The sequence below is a fragment of the Chelonoidis abingdonii genome, chromosome 1 (genome assembly GCF_003597395.2).
Source record: "Chelonoidis abingdonii isolate Lonesome George chromosome 1, CheloAbing_2.0, whole genome shotgun sequence".
Classification (NCBI taxonomy): Eukaryota; Metazoa; Chordata; order Testudines; family Testudinidae; genus Chelonoidis; species Chelonoidis abingdonii.
In genome coordinates, this window is record NC_133769.1 from 106,353,877 (window position 1) to 106,369,608 (window position 15,732).

Genomic DNA, 15,732 nt, shown 5'->3' on the forward strand with positions numbered 1-15,732 from the left:
CTCGCCGTCGCAAAGGTTTCCGGCGTAGTGGGAACAGCAAGCTCGACCAGGGCATCCGCCGGGGAGCTGTCTGGCACCGGACTCACGGCTCTTGCCTGGCCGGAGTCGACGGTGCTGGGAGAACCGGTGCCGCGGCAGATGGCGGTGCCGGACGGCACGGTTTCCCATGCTCAGACTGCGGTGCTGTAGCTGCAGCCGCAGGAGCCTTGGACTTCTTCGCCTTCGGCGAGAGGGAGCGGTGCCGGGCTGACTTCTGCGCCGGAGACTGTTGGTGCCGCGGTGTTTTGGCGGTGCCAGTCGTCTCCGGTGCCGATGCGGAACTTCTGCCCGGTACGGACTTCGGTGCGCTCGGTGCCGGAGCTGCCGGGGTCAAGGCGGCCTCCATAAGGAGCTGCTTTAGATGCGATTCCCGCTCCTTTTTTGTCCTTGTTCGAAAGGACTTACAGATTTTGCACTTGTCCGTCAGGTGGGACTCCCCCAGGCACTTCAGGCAACGATCGTGGGGGTCTCCCGTTGGCATCGGCCGGCGGCAGGCCGAGCACTGTTTGAAGCCGGGAGAGCCAGGCATGAGCCCGGGTCCCGGGAGGGTTGAGGAGGATGAAACTTCAGCTCTCTAACTATATACAAAATTATACTAACTACTACTATTAAAGACTAAGAATTAACACTAACTACAACTATAAGTATAAACTAGAGAAAAACGGGTTGAAAGCTAGGGAACTGGAGGTCAGCAAGCCGCACTCCACTGTTCCAACGACCGACACGGGCGGTAAGAAGGAACTGAAGAGCGGCCGGGTTGGCAGGGGCATATATACGGTGCCGCAAAGGCGCCACGCCAGGGGGCGCCTGCCGACCCGCCGGGTGTTGCTAGGGGAAAATTCTTCCAATGAACGTGCACGCGGCGCGCGCACACCTACTTGGAATGAATATGAGCAAGCATTCGAAGAAGAAAATACAGTATCTCCCCCAGGATTTGATTTAAGGTTATTTTTTTAAAATCTTGTGCTCAGCCTCAAAACTAGACTGTTCCATATTTGGGCCCCAATTCAGCAAAACATCTAAGCATATGCTTAAAGTTTAGCACATGCTTAAGTGCTGTCAACTATACTTTAGGCATATGCTTACATGATTCCTGAATCAGGTCCAGATGGGCTACTCTACACATTTCTAAGCTAGTCTTTCATGCATACAAAACTAAAAGCATATTGGTGTTATATAAAAAAAATGTAATGATGAGAATATACTTTCCTGTAAAATGATACTCACCGATAAACACAGATTGATGTATGTGCATGTTTTACCATCTCCTGAATATCCTTTCAAACAATTACACACGGCCTACCAGGAGAAGAAAGGATCCATTTTAACACAGAAACATATGGAATTTGGTTGTAGTATCTTCTGATTTTATTTACTTTTTATTGACTATACTGATCTGCATGGTAAAATGAGGAGAGAACAGAACTCAAAATCCCATTTTATCTTAATATCCATTTTGTAAGTTTCCATTTCTCACACTACATGCATATCATCTCTTTAGGGCAGATCCTCAGCTGATGCAAAGTGTCATAGCTCCATTATCCTTTCTCCCTTCTCCTCTGCAACCGAGGGCATCAGAAACGGCCTCTCTTTATCTCACTCCTGACAGTGTAGCCCATTTAAGATATCAGCTGAAAACACAACTCACGTCCCCCTCCTTTTAGCTGTACTATTTAAACCATTAAAGATGATGATCATGGTTTCAGAATAAAGAACCAGGACACTTTTGTGGGGACATTTTTGGGGTGGTGAAATACTCCCATAAAAGCACTTTAACAAATGTGTCCTTGTGTCGCTACTGCCAGCGTCTTACTCATCAGTGTCCCGTGCATGTTTCAGTGTAGTTACATCGGGGTTATGCTTTTTGATACCCGCAATTATCACACAGCTGGAAGGTTACCATGGCTAAAGGAAATTACGTATTCTCTCTTTAAAGGTCGGACTTCATGCATGACAAGATGAGGGAGGTAATATCTTTTATTGGACCAGGGATTGTTGGTGAAAGTAGGTTGACCAGATGTCCCAATTTTATAGGGACAGTCCCGATTTTGGGGTCTTTTTCTTATATAGGCTTCTATTACCCCCAACCCCTGTCTTGCTTTTTCACACTTGCTGTCTGGTCATCCTAGGTGAAAGAGACAAGCTTTTGATCTACACAGAGCTCTGCTTCAAGTCTTCCCTCCCTCACCTTGTCTCTCTAATATTCTGGGACCGACATGGCTACAACTACACTGCACACTTTATGCATGTCATTTTAGAATCTATGGCCATTTAACTACTCTATGCTGATGCTGTCATTACTCTGCAGTTATTCTTTCGGAGGTAACTGTGCGTCAGAAAGCAAAACTACCCAGCAATCACAGTGTAATGACAGGATATTCAGTGTACCTGCATTCTAAAACACTCCGGGGGAAGGACAAGCAACTCAGGCATATAGTTAGCCCTTTGGTTACAGGAGTTTGTAGAAATTATATGAATCAAAAGTAGTACTTCGTAAGGGGCAGTTGTGAGCCTTCCTGCACAGCTGTACAGCGGAGAAAGGCAGTGTAAGAAGCCCCTTCGGGGAAGCTACCTGCATTGCCAGTGATTGCAGGGGAGAGGGCAGCCACTGCTGGGCTGTAACACCCCCTCCTGTAAAGCTGGGCAGAGCTTTGGCACCATGCTCCTCTCACCCAATGTGCCATCCCATACATGAGAGCTGAGGCTGGGCCTGTCCACGTGGCTCCTGACCAGAGCTGGATATTTGGCCCAGCTACCCCTCTGTCCTGGTGGAGGGATGGCCAGGCCAGATCTGAGTGGTGCTGCACCCATGTGCCTACTTGGTCCCCCCCCTCCACCTTTGCAGTTGTCCTGCTGCTGCTGGGCACTGGGCACCCTCATCCCCTGGGGAGAAGAGGAGTAGGGGTCACCGCAAACTCCCAGGAGGGTAGGAGGGTTGGATCCAGGCTTTTGGTGCTTCCTGGGGAAGTGGAGATGCACATGGGGATGGGGGTCTGGTCTGGAGCTCCCAGAACTGTCTGGCACCTGGTGGCGATGGTGCTCTCCAGCCTGGCTGGCTCTCTGGGGAAGAGCTTGGGGTTAGGTGCGAGGTGGGGACACCACAGGGCTAGGTGCAGGGGGAGAGCTTGGAGTTGGGGGGCAGGGCAATGTATGTGGAGTGGGGGGGGGAAGAGGGTGGGTCTGAGTGTGGGGCAGCAGGTGAGGTCTGTGTGTTGAGCTGGGTGCAGTGGGGAGAGCTCAGAGCTGGGGTAGGGGCAATGTGAGGGGAAAGCGCAAGGCTGGGAGTGGGTGGCAGGAGGACAGTGTGTGTAGAGATGGGTGCAGTGGGGAAGAGCATGGATCTATGTGCAGAGGCAGGGGAAGGAGAGCTCTGGGTTCCCTCCTTAGGGAAATTCTGGTTGCATGACTGGCAGAGGCAAAGGGGAAGTAATCTGTGCCAGCAAAAGGGCCGATGCAGATTGCTCCAAGAGGGGAGTTAATGGGGAGCAGGAACCAGATTGTTATTCCCAGTCACTGTCTTTTTCTTGCCCTGCTCCTGGGGAAGCACGGCTATGCAGGCTGGACTGTAGAACTACGGTCCAGCTCATAGCGATTACAGTAAAGTATGCAAGTAGAAGAGTAGTAATAAGTACTTCAGTCAGAGCTAATCTTCTAGTCATGTGAAAGCAGTGGTAATTACCCGTGTAAAACTTACTGCACGTTGACTGCAGAGTTAATACATCCCTTGTTGTATCTGCTTATGTATGAATACACTGGGAGCAGAGCTGGTTGAAAAGTGGAGATTTTTCTACAGAAAATGTTGATGGAAATAAAGAGAATTTCATTTTCAACCTGCCCTTCCCCCAAAAAAGTGTTCAGCTGAAAACTGAAAAAATGAAAAAAATAGGGCCAAAACCCAACCAAACAAAAAATGGTTTTGGCCAACATTTTTTGGGTTTTGGTCAACATTTTCAGGTTTTTGATTTCTAAGGAAAACTGAAAAATATTGAGGAAAGCAAACACTTCCCACACATGTGGTTTAGTTGAAAACCCAATTTTCTGCCCAAAAAGAAGAAAAGTACTGAGAAAAAAGAGTCCAGCTGGAAATTTTTCAGCCAGCCCTAGGTCGGAGTGACCACACTAGGCCTTTTAACTTACCTGGTTGGGTCCAGTCTGAGTGCACTCCGCATTTCTATCACATCCACCGTTGTTCTCTAAGCAAGGGTTGATTTCTTTATAAGACAAAAACAATTGGAGAAAACTCAGTGATTTACAAATTCTCACTTCATTGATTAGCTAAAGTAACGTGTACTAGGAATGCAGACTTGTGACAAATGCAGAGGTGCCAACTCCGTGGGTGCTCCAGGGCTGGAGCACCCACAGGAAAAAAATGGTGGGTGCTTAGCACCCACCAGCAGGCTTCCTATCAACCCCTCTCCTTCCCACCAGTGCCTCCTGCCCGCTGGTGGGCCCCGCCGATCAGTGCCTCCTGCTCCCTCCAGCACCTACTACCTGCCATGATCAGCTATTTCACGGCATGCAGGAGGCACTGGGGAGAATGGGGGGAGGAGCGAGGGCACAGTGAGCTTGGGGAAAGGGGGTGGAACTGGGAGTGGAATAAGTGGGGCAGGAAGAGGTGGGGTGGGGGGGGGAAGAAGCAGGATGGGGGTGGGTCATTGGGGGAAGGGGTGAAGTGGGAGTGGGAGCTGGGGGGAGCACCCCCTCACAGATTAGAAACTCAGCACCTATGGACAAATGTGATTCATTTAGACTGATTCTTATTGCTACCTAATACCCTCCTTGTAAGTATCTTTCATCTTTCTCAGCAAGATCTGTAAACATGCAGACAATATTGCTTTCAGAATGGTTCACAGTGAAGTTTAATACAGTAAAGACTTGTCTACACTTAAAAAGCTGGAGTGCTTCAGTGTAGACACTCCCTATGGCAATGGGAGGGTTCTCCCATCAGTATAGGAAGGACTTCAGCTCCCCGATAGGTGGTAGCTATGTTGACAAGAGGATTCTCCCATTGACAGAGTCCTGTCTACAGGAGATGTTAGGTCGGTTTAACTGCATCACTGAAGAGTGTGGATTTTTCATACCCTTGATCAATGTAGTTATAGTGACCTAATTTCTAGTGTAGACCAGGCCCAAGTCTTTTTCCCTTTCCTTGGATGGATATAGGGCCTAAGGCCTGATCCAAAGTGTCCACTGAAATTGGTGAGGATCTTTGACTTCAGTGAGCTTTGCATCAGCCCTTTCAAGCAGTGATCTGAATGTTAGGACTGTTAGGTCTAAGGGGCAATTCACTGTTATGATTTCAGAGGAGTCATTTTGTTTTGGAGATACTTGAATTTTGCATTTCCTTTTAAAGTGTCTTGTAAGGGAATAAGGGAAAAAGACTTGGGCCTGGTCTACACTAGAAATTAGGTCACTATAACTACATTGATCAGGGGTATGAAAAATCCACACTCTTGAGTGATGCAGTGTGTGTGTGTGTGTAGAGAAATATATCTTTGGGGAGCCAGCACATGCACAGTGGACACCATACAGCATTAAGATACACAGTACATACATTGTGGAGACATCATTGTACCAATTCCCTGTCTTATGACAAGTGCCCTGATCTAGTGATCACTCACCAAGGCAGACTATTCCATCTCCAGTGTATCCAGCTGTACAAACACATACTCTGTTTCCTGGAGTAGTTTTTCTACACTCTGCTTTGACAGAACAGCCACCATTGCTGGTCTCACATGCGTCAATAGCTGTATAATGGGAAACAAAAAATAAAATCAATGTGTTTAATTTTTTTATTGGCAGATTAACTGTTATGTCTTCAAAGGTAAAGGAATGTAGTGATATTTTCTAGACAAACTCTGATTTAAGAGTCCTCCAATGTAATTAGAATCTTACACATATTTCTTATAAACTGCAATAGGAAAAGGGGAAAGTGCATTTCTAATGTGGAAAAATAATAAGTCAGCTGTGATTAGTTCTCCAGAAGTTCCCATCCTCCAATGCTGCCTAGTCTAACTACGAATAATAAAGAGAGGGCCTTCCACATGTTTCGTGGGATTACAGGGATCTTTCCAACTTTTCCTTAGTTTGGAAAAGTTTACACCTCCTGTGATGGGATGTAAACCCTGCGCTGGCACTGAAAAGGAAAGTGAGCCTGAGACTACTAGTCATATCGCTTGGATGTGTTAAAGGACTTTGACCCTGAGAGTTGTTAGACTCTTCAAAGGTGTCTTGTCTGGATCTTGAGGACATTCTTGTGGCTAGAATAGGCTGAAGAATGCAAAAGGGAAACTGAGGCACAGCTGCTGGACTCCCACATCTGGCAACTCTGCTACACCTCCCCATTTAGAATCAAACATCCCTCTGTTGAAGGAGGTCAGGGTGATCCTGGCAATCCTAGAGAGTCATTGGTGAGTGTGTTGCTTCTACAATGCATAGATTTCCTTGTCATTACCAGCCTACTGAGTCAGAGGCCGGGCATAGGAATCAGCCCCCCCACCCCGCTCTTGTTTGGTAGAAATGAGCCCATTCTACTTGGCCAATGGACTTTTCTGCTAAAAACACTTTCACAGTTTTCTATTAATGTTCAAAAACACTGTCTTCACACCAATGTAAGATATAGTGTTTTCAACCACTGAAACAGAATATAGTGTTTTTGACGTGGACAGCCCTATCAGATCACCCAGCCTGACTGTGGCAGAAAGCCCCCATCAGGAGAGAGATGAAAGCCAAGATAGCATAAACATAAGGGTCTCAGTACATCTAGGTTCTGCAGAACTTTGACTATTCAGATAGAAATTCTTGCCATTTTCTCAGTTCTCTCAGATTTTGAGCTGTGCTGAGTGGTGCAAAGGTGGGCAGGGAACCTGTGCAAATTAGAGCAGTGTAACAGCTGCTTAAATTTACACCCTGCTACTCATGGCATCAATGAGCTGTTCCAGTAGCTAGAATAACCAGACCATAGTGGACTGGCAAGTTGACCCATAACTCCTTTTTCTCAGGAAAGCCCTTACACCAGGGGCCAACAGTAAGTGGAATAGAGCCTTAGGCTGGTTCTATGCCACCCTAGATGCTCCCTATATATGGGGAATTTCCCAGTAACAGATTAAACTGGCTTTCTGGCTGGTTTGTGCTGCTAGGGTGTTGCAAAGCAGGGGTTAGAATTTGGCGTCAGGACAGTGCTATCCAGGGTGGTTAGACAAATACTCTATTGTTCCAAAGGGCATTATTTTAATCAGATAAGGATTAGGGATTTAATTACGCACACTGCAGAAGGAAACAGTCTGTTTCATAAATCTGGATTTTCCACGCTTTCCAAAGAACACCTGGGATTAACTGCAACTGCCCCTTTCTTAGGCTATCCATAGAGCAGTTTTAGTTAATCGCCACAAATTTACATCAATTCAGAAAATGGACAAAACCACAGGACTAGCCAGAAGTGCTACTGTACCTCCAATCAGCCTATGTTCACTAAACTGGGTCAGAAAAAGAAAAATAATCCAGGTTTCACTACTCCAGAACTAACACCGCTCCAGTTGTGCACAGTATGTTCCCTCTTCCCTGTTCTTTCCCCTTAACACAATATACTGTATCTAAGGGATTTCTTTCTAGTCCTTTGTTTTTCTGAATCTGCACCTGTTGCAGTCCATTCATTTTGAACAAACTGGCAGCAAGTCCTCTTTTCACTTCCTGTGTGGAAACGTGCATCTCTCAACAGCTCTTCTGTTTCACAGTGAACACCAAGTACTTCAAGCACATTCTTTGAATAGGTAGAAAACAAAGCCCACTTGCCTGTACAGTGCGTTCCATTCCCTGTAAAGCCAGCTGCACACTTGCAATATGCAGTGCCATCAGGCTTGAGGAGGCAGCTAGAACGGAGAAAGGAGGAAGGTGGTATATTAGAAATCATCATGCGCTCTGTATTGTCATTGCTGCTCTACTGTAGCTTTATTATGATTATTTTTTGTAATATCATGGCGCCTTGGACCCCATTGTGCTAGGTGTTGTACATACGCAGAACAAGAAAAGGGCTTTGCCTCAGGGAGCTTGCAATCTAAATATTAGACAAGAGACAACAGATGGATACAGGGGAGGACAAAGAAACAATGAGACAATACTGGTCAGCATCATAGGCAGTAGTCTCAGCACACCAGTGGTCTAACCATTGTTTTTGGTAGGCAGCACATAAAAGGAGAGATTTAAGGAGGGTTTTGAAGGAAGACAAAGAGTGAATTTTTCAGATATTTATGGGGAGTGTCTCCTGAGTGTGAGGGGCAGCCTGGAAGAAAGCACAAAGGTTGTTCACAGGTAGTGATGGAGGCTTGCACAATTGGCCAACAATGCAATTGAGTGCAGTTGTATGACAGGGTTACTTGCGATGGTAGAAAGAGGGCTCAACAGCTCTGGGGCTCACTTCTGGTTTATATTTTGTGTTCCTAAGGGTATGTCTATACTGCAATAAAACACCTGCAGATGGCCCATGTCAACTGACTTGGGCTTGTGAGACTTGGGCTATGGGGCTGTCAAACTGTTATACAGATGTTCCAGCTCAGGCTGGAGCATGAGCCCTGGGACCCCATGATGGGAGACTGGCCCAGAGTTTGGAATATCTACACCTGAATGTCTACACCACAATTTTACAGCCCTGCAGCCCAACACCCATGACCCCAAGTCAGCTGACACAGGCCAGCTGTGAGTGTTTAATCGCAGTGCAGACAGACCCTATAGCTCATGCTTCAGAGTTTCAGATAGCCACCTGCAGGGGGTCAGAAGGGGATTCCCCCCGGCAGTGTATTCTGGGAGGGTTTTTTGACTCCTTCCTCTGAAGCATCAGGGGGCAATGGCTGGAGATGGGACCTTGGACAGGGAGGGCTTAAGGTTGCCAGGTATCAGGTTTTTGAACAGAAAGTCTGGTCAAAAGGGGACCTGTGCAGTGTTCAGTCAGTACTGCTGACTGGACACCAAAAGTCCAGTTACCGCAGTGACCAGCCTCCACTGCCAGAAGGGTGGGAAGAGCAACTTCTGCTGGAGGAACTCAGCTGAGGGACTGGAAAGAAGCTTAGTAACTGGTCCCCAGCTTTGGTGCAGAGGACATAGATACTGCTTTTTCAGCCAGGTGGCCCAGGCCCCAACTCTCTCTGGCTCCTTGCTCCAGGTATGACACCTACCCTGCCATGTCCCAATTGCCTCTGGCCCCTTGCTCTGGGGACTGATCCCCCCCTGCCCTGCTGTGCCCCAACTGGGCAAGCAGGCAGGCTCCACGTCAGCTCATCCCAGCCTGTCTCTGCAGATGGCAGGTGAGTCCTAGGGGAGAGGGGAGTGAACAATGGATGTGGGGGCTTGTAGTGTCCAGTTTTTAAAAAACTGGAAAGTTGGCAACCTTATGCGGGCCAGTTCTGAGAGGTGGATGGAGCATTGTTTTTCTCAGGTGCTTGGCTGGCTAGTTCTTGCTGACATGCTCAGTGTCTAACTGATCACCATATGTGCGGTCGGGAAGGAATTTTCCCCCCAGGTCAGATTGACAGTGTCCTTGCGTTTTCTTTTGCCTTCCTCTGCAGCATGTGGGTGCTGGTCACTTGCCAGGACTATCTGGGTACATCTCACTTAATCATTTTCCTGCCATTGTGGGGGCTCAGGCACTGGTGCACCTTGGTCTCTGCTGTTCTCTTTGGTTTGATTTCTATTGTTGGGTTTAATGTCTGGGTGGTGTTGGTGGCCTGTGATATACAGGAGGTCAGAGGGGATGATCTGGTGGTCCCTGCTAGCCTTAAACTCTATGATTCTGTCTTGAAAGCAAATGAGAGATAGGTAGAGTAGGGATAGACTGTGAAGGGCCTTGATAGTGAACACACTGTTCAGTGCAACACAGAAGGGGAAGCCTGGGGTGGAATTCAACAAGTGAGGTGACATGGTCAAAGTGACGGGCTAGCAAAATGACCTTTGCAGCAATATTCTGAATGGAGTGAGGCAACATGTTTAACTTGAGCTGATGGTTAGACAACCACAAGGAAATGGCAGAGAGACAGGCTGAAATTTTAGTTTGGACAGAGACAGAGCTGGAGTAAACAGAAAGACCTGCGAGTCATCAGCACAGAGATGGTAGTTGAATTTGGGTATATGGATGAGAGTACCCAAAGATAAGTGTAGCAGGAGAAGAAAAGGGGAGCAAGGATATGGCCCTGTGGAACCACTACAGAAAGCTGGAGGGGTAATGAGAAGGATCCTCTGAAGGAACAATTGGAGAGGTAGGAGGAGAACTAGGAGAGAACAGTCATGGAAACCAATGGAGGACAAGCTTTCAAGAAGAAGAGCATGGTTCATGGTGGTAAAAGCAGCTGAGAAGTCAAGGAGGATGAGGATGGAGTACTTGTTTTGAGCTTTGGCTAAGACACGGTCATTAGAGACTTTGGTGAGAATGGTTGAAGTGGAACGCAAAGGGTGGAAGCTGGATTGGAGAGGTCTAGGATGAATTGGAGGACAGGAACGCCCGACAGCAATTGTAAACAGCATGTTCAATGAGCTTAGAGATGACAGAGAGATGAGTGATGAGGCAGTAGATAGAGAGGCACATGGGGCTGTGGGCATGGTATTGAATTAAGCTGGAAAGTAAAGTTGTTTATCAAGGAAGATGGCAGAACTGAGGGAGGAGAGAATAAATTTGCAGAGGAAGAAGTCAGATCCATCACAGGATTTCCAGCAGAGGTGCTCTGCAATATGAGAACAGAAGCTGAGGAAGTGGATGTTGGGGATGATCCAGGATTAGGGGCTGACAGGGCGGACCTTGCAATGGGAGAGAGGCAAAGAAGTCAAGGGTGAGGAATGGAGAGAATCAACAGCCGTGTCAATGGCAGAAAGGAAAGAGAGGGCAGGGAGGAGATGGCTGATAACAGATGAGAAATCATCAGTCCTGATGGACTGGAAGTCATAGAATGGCTGAGGGATGGGAGAGGGGGGCTCATAGGAAGGAGTTAGGTGGACAGTAGATGACAGCAACATGGAGGAAGAGAGGACAGAAGAGTTCAGTGCAGTGCTATTCAAAGGAGGAGAAAGAGTGGGAAGGGGAAGGAAGAAGAGATTAGTAGAGGCAAGAATGGGAGAGGGGAAGCCTAACACCCTACCATTGTCTGATCCAGGGCAGGAAGTATGAGTGAAGGGGAAGCCTCCATAAGAAGAAGGCAGCTGCAGAGGCAGTGTCAGAGCCCTGGACCCCTTCATCTGCCAGAGCCAGGAACTCCAGGGAGCGAGATATACAGAAGTTGTGATTGGCTGTGATGTTTTTTGGAGAGATGGAGTGGGCATTCCAGAGACAGCAAGAGAAGAGGAGGAAGGGGCATGGGTGGGAGGTTAGGAATGATGACTACCGATAGATGGAGGTGGTGGCAAAGATTGGTATGGGAATGGAGAGGGTGGAGATGGAGGGAGCACCAGGGCTGGAGCAAACATCACCAGAAATGAGGGGAGGCAGGAGGAGGAGGAGGAGGAGGCCGAGGAGGGTCTGGATGTGGGATCTGGATCTGAAGAGTAGAAAGATTAAGGTAGAAAGGGGAAGAGGGGTAGGTAGAGCTGGTGGGAACTGGAGAGGAACGATGGTAAGAAGGATGGGGAAATGGAATCATTGCGGGAGGGAGGGAGAAGAAAGGAGAAGGAGGGCATATATGATGATGCACGGTATCTTTGACTGTAATGCTCACAAAAAGCAAATGGACATGCAACCTTGAAAAAGGACCTAGTTATAGTAATGCTATGAATTAAACTGCAAAATGCCAAGACTTTAAAGGAAGTTCATCCTAACCTCTAATTTTAGGCATCTAGAATTTCTGCTGTGTGCACACAGACATTATCTATATGCATATCTAACAGTTGCATGTCTGTATACTCCATTTTTGTGCATAAGTGCCCTTTTTTGGGACACTAGAAATGCAGAGGCCCCAAATTGGATAACCAACATTTCAATGCCTCTAATTAAGGTCTGCTTTTGAAAATTTAGTCCTGTACGTGTAAGATAAAACTGTAATGAACTAGCATGTATAAGCAAGGTTTGAATGAGCTCTCCCCTGACATCTAGTGATGCACTGTGGGAAAAGATGTCAGGAGCAGACGGTAGTTGCATAGACACATCTGCTCTGCCTAGGTGTTCAGCAGATGGATCTGCTTTGCCAAACAGATCAATTTTGGCTGATTTGGGATTACAATTCACTTTCATATTGAATGCAGGGTGGGAAACTGATGCAAAGGGCACTGCCCAATGTATTGTGGGATGGGTCTTTGCTTATGGTTCTGTGCTTTTGAATTATGGTTGTGGTGTTTTCCTAGATTAATGCTAGGTTCCCTCTCCCTTTTAATAAAAGTTTTCTTTTGGTATACACAGACTCAGTACTTGTGATTGGGGAAATATGGGCTTTTAGAGGTGTGCAGGGATTTTCCCAAATTACTGGGTTGGGACTCGAGCTAGTTCTGTTTTGGATTGTTAAGAGGTGCCCCTATATATTGAATGCGGCTCTTGTTGCAGCCAACTCCACCTGGCAGAAGGCTTACACAAGGGTAGATGGAATTCTGCTCTTGTAATCACAAGCTGGACCATCACTCTGGTATTGTGCTCCTCTAACATGCATGGAAATTCAGACCATAAATTCAAATTCAACACATGGAGGCACAAGCACCATCTTCCTCCTTTCTCTGGAGGTGCTCAATCCCTGCTCTGCCCCCATGCCACCCCTTCCCCCATGGCTCCACTCCACCCCACCTCTTCCTGCTGCTGCCCCGCCTCTTCCCACCTGTGCTCCTTCCTGCCCTGTTCTGCCACCTCCCACTTCCATTCCTCCTCCTCCCTCCAGCGCCTCCTGCACATCGCTGTACAGCTGATCGCTGGTGGGGGGTAGGCACTGGGAGGGAGGCAGAGGAGTTGATTGGCAGGGCCTCTGGTGGACAGGAGGCACCGGGGGGGGGGGAGGAGCTGATCACTGGGACTGCCTGTGGGTGCTGATCATCCACTAATTTTTTTACGTGGGTGCTCCTGGAGCACCCATGGAGTCGGCACCTATGCATGGAGGAAGGGTAGACTACTATAGTCAAACTCTGCTGTCCAGATCTTAATATAACTTTTCCCTAAAGTCTTATTAAACAGTAGAGCTATAAAAAGCAGATGGGATAAATATTTAAATGGAGCTGCCAGCAAAGAAGCTTGTAGGTGTTTGGGGCTCTCTGTTCCTGTTTTCCTGATCGTCTTACAATACGCAGTCAGCACATAAGTGGTGAACTTCCAAAATATCTTCTTTGCTCTCTGAAAGTCTAAGATAAATTAGCCAGCATCTCTCTGGGTGTATAGTATCAGGCTGAATTCCTCACAGTAAAGCCCAGATTTCTAAAGGAATTTAGGTATTGCTCCACTCACCATTGGAAGGCTTAATAATAATAATAATAATAATAAATAATTAATAATAAAAAATTAAGGCTGGGACTATAACAATGTTTAAAAGGGAACTGGATAAATTCATGGTGGCTAAGTCCATAAACGGCTATTAGCCAGGATGGGTAAAGAATGGTGTCCCTAGCCTCTGTTCATCAGAGGATGGAGATGGATGGCAGGAGACAGATCACTTGATCATTGCCTGTTAGCTTCACTTCCTCTGGGGCACCTGGCATTGGCCACTGTTGGTAGACAGATACTGGGCTAGACGGACCTTTGGTCTGACCCGGTATGGCCGTTCTTATGTTCTTAAGTGATATAGGCTGTGTCGACACTACTCAGCTTTTAGCAACACGGCTGTGCCGCTACCACCATGCCGCTAAAAGGCGCGCAGTGTAGCTGCTGTTTGTCAGCAGAAGAGAGCCCTCCTGCTGACAACAAATGTCCACTGCTAATGAGCGGTGTTAGCGTTGTTGGCAGGAGAGCGTTCCTGCCGACGAAGTGCTGTTCAAACCAGTGCCTGTCATTGGCAAAGCTTTTGTCTTTTGAGGGAGTGTTTTTTCTAACACCTCTGCATGACAGACCCCTTGTTGTTCACTTGCCAGTGTAGACAAAGCCTTAGACAGCTAAGTTCCATTTTCAAAAGTGGCTTAGGCACTCAGGAGCCCAAGTCCCATTGACTTTCATAAGATTTAGGCTCCCAATGGCTAGATTCACAGAAGGACTTAGGTGCTCAACTGCCACTTTAGGTGCCCAAATCCCAGAAACAGACCTCGCTGGGGTTCATAAAACCCTTGCTCAGCTGCCACCTAACTCTGTAGGCATAGAAACTTGTTCAGTATCAACATTAAAGTAAAAGTTCCCTAGATACCTGTGTCTCTGCAGCCCTATGCTGGGTTTTTGGACACCTAAGCCCCTGTGTTCTTCATGAACCTTCAAGACAGGTGCTCCTCTACCTAACTCGCCTGCGGGGCCCAATCCTATAGGCACGTTTAGAGGCTGCATACCAGATCAGGCCATGCAGGTAAGCGCACAGAAAACAGTGGGAGGTGTGAGGAAGAGGTAATGATCTTTTGTAACTTTTAGCCCAGTGATTAGGGTACTCAGCTGGGATGTAGGAGACCCCTGGTTCAAGTCCCCCTTAGGGGGGAGAAGGGATTTGAACAGGGATCTGACAGTGTTCAGTTGAATCCTCTGGTCACTGTGCTATAGATTATTCTGAGGCAGGGCTGTCCATAATAATGGGAGTCATGGGATCAGAAAGAAAGTGTGGGAATGAATCTGTAGTTTGGTGGCCCACTGGGAATCCCACGATCCAGTCTCCCAGCTCCAATGACTTTTTAAATGACTTAATCCACAGTGGAGCAGCCTCACCAGGAAAGACTGTGGTAGCACTACCTCAAAATATCCCACAGCCCCGTGGTTAGGGAACTCACCTGAAAGGTGGCAGAGCCCTGTTCAGATATCTTCTCCTTAGCAACAGTGGGGGGAAGGGGTGGATTGTTCACATTCCACATGAGTACCCTAACCACTGAGCTAAAAGTTATGAGGGAGGTGAGCCTCCAGCGAAGGTACCTAATGCCAAGAGAGAGTTTGCTGCTGAGGACCTCAAGCAGAGGGAGGTGTATATCTCCAGCCTGGATTTAGGCACTGAGCGGGGTAGGGCTTAGCACACACCCTGGGGCATCTCCCATTGCCTTGCATAGGCAGGGAGCCATCTAGGATGGTGAATTTTGTGAATCCAATTTTTAGACAGCTGTCTCTTCATATATAGGACTATATAGGGTTTAAAAGAGAACTAGATAAATTCATGGAGGTTAGGTCCATTAATGGCTATTATCCAGGATGGGTAAGGAATGGTGTCTGTAGTCTCTGTTTCTCAGAAGATGGAGATAGATGGCAGGAGAGAGATCACTTGATCATTACCTGTTAGGTTCACTCCCTTTGGGGCACCTGGCATCGGCCACTGTTGGCAGACAGGATACTGGGCTGGATGGATCTTTGGTCTGATCCTGTATGCCCATTCTTATGTTCTTATGTCCACATTCGTTGGATAGGGAGCCAAGCACCGAACTCAGGCTCTGTGAATCCCAGTGATTTTCTAGGTGCTTAAAAGTTAGGCATAGTGACACTCAGTGCTAAGTTCACTTTCGAATCTAGCCCCCAAGTGCCTACCTCACGTCTGAAAACAGATTGTAGCTGTCTAATGATAGAACTTGCAACACTGAGCCGAGCAATGTGTAAGTACCTCTAAAAAATCTGGGCTTAACTGCTTAGGTTTTGGTCAA

The 15,732-nt window shown here is 47.4% G+C and overlaps 1 protein-coding gene across 1 annotated transcript in view; it reads right to left on the reverse strand.

Moving 5' to 3' along the window:
• The window catches only part of STAB2 (stabilin 2), a 159,274-nt gene that overhangs the window by 39,256 nt on the left and 104,286 nt on the right, over positions 1-15,732 (reverse strand). The window contains exons 41-44 of the mRNA XM_075068859.1: positions 7,831-7,907; positions 5,661-5,786; positions 4,177-4,250; positions 1,267-1,338 (exon numbers count right to left, since the gene is read on the reverse strand). Of these exons, the coding sequence (XP_074924960.1) occupies positions 1,267-1,338; positions 4,177-4,250; positions 5,661-5,786; positions 7,831-7,907 (349 nt within the window). The remainder of the gene's footprint in view (positions 1-1,266; positions 1,339-4,176; positions 4,251-5,660; positions 5,787-7,830; positions 7,908-15,732) is intronic.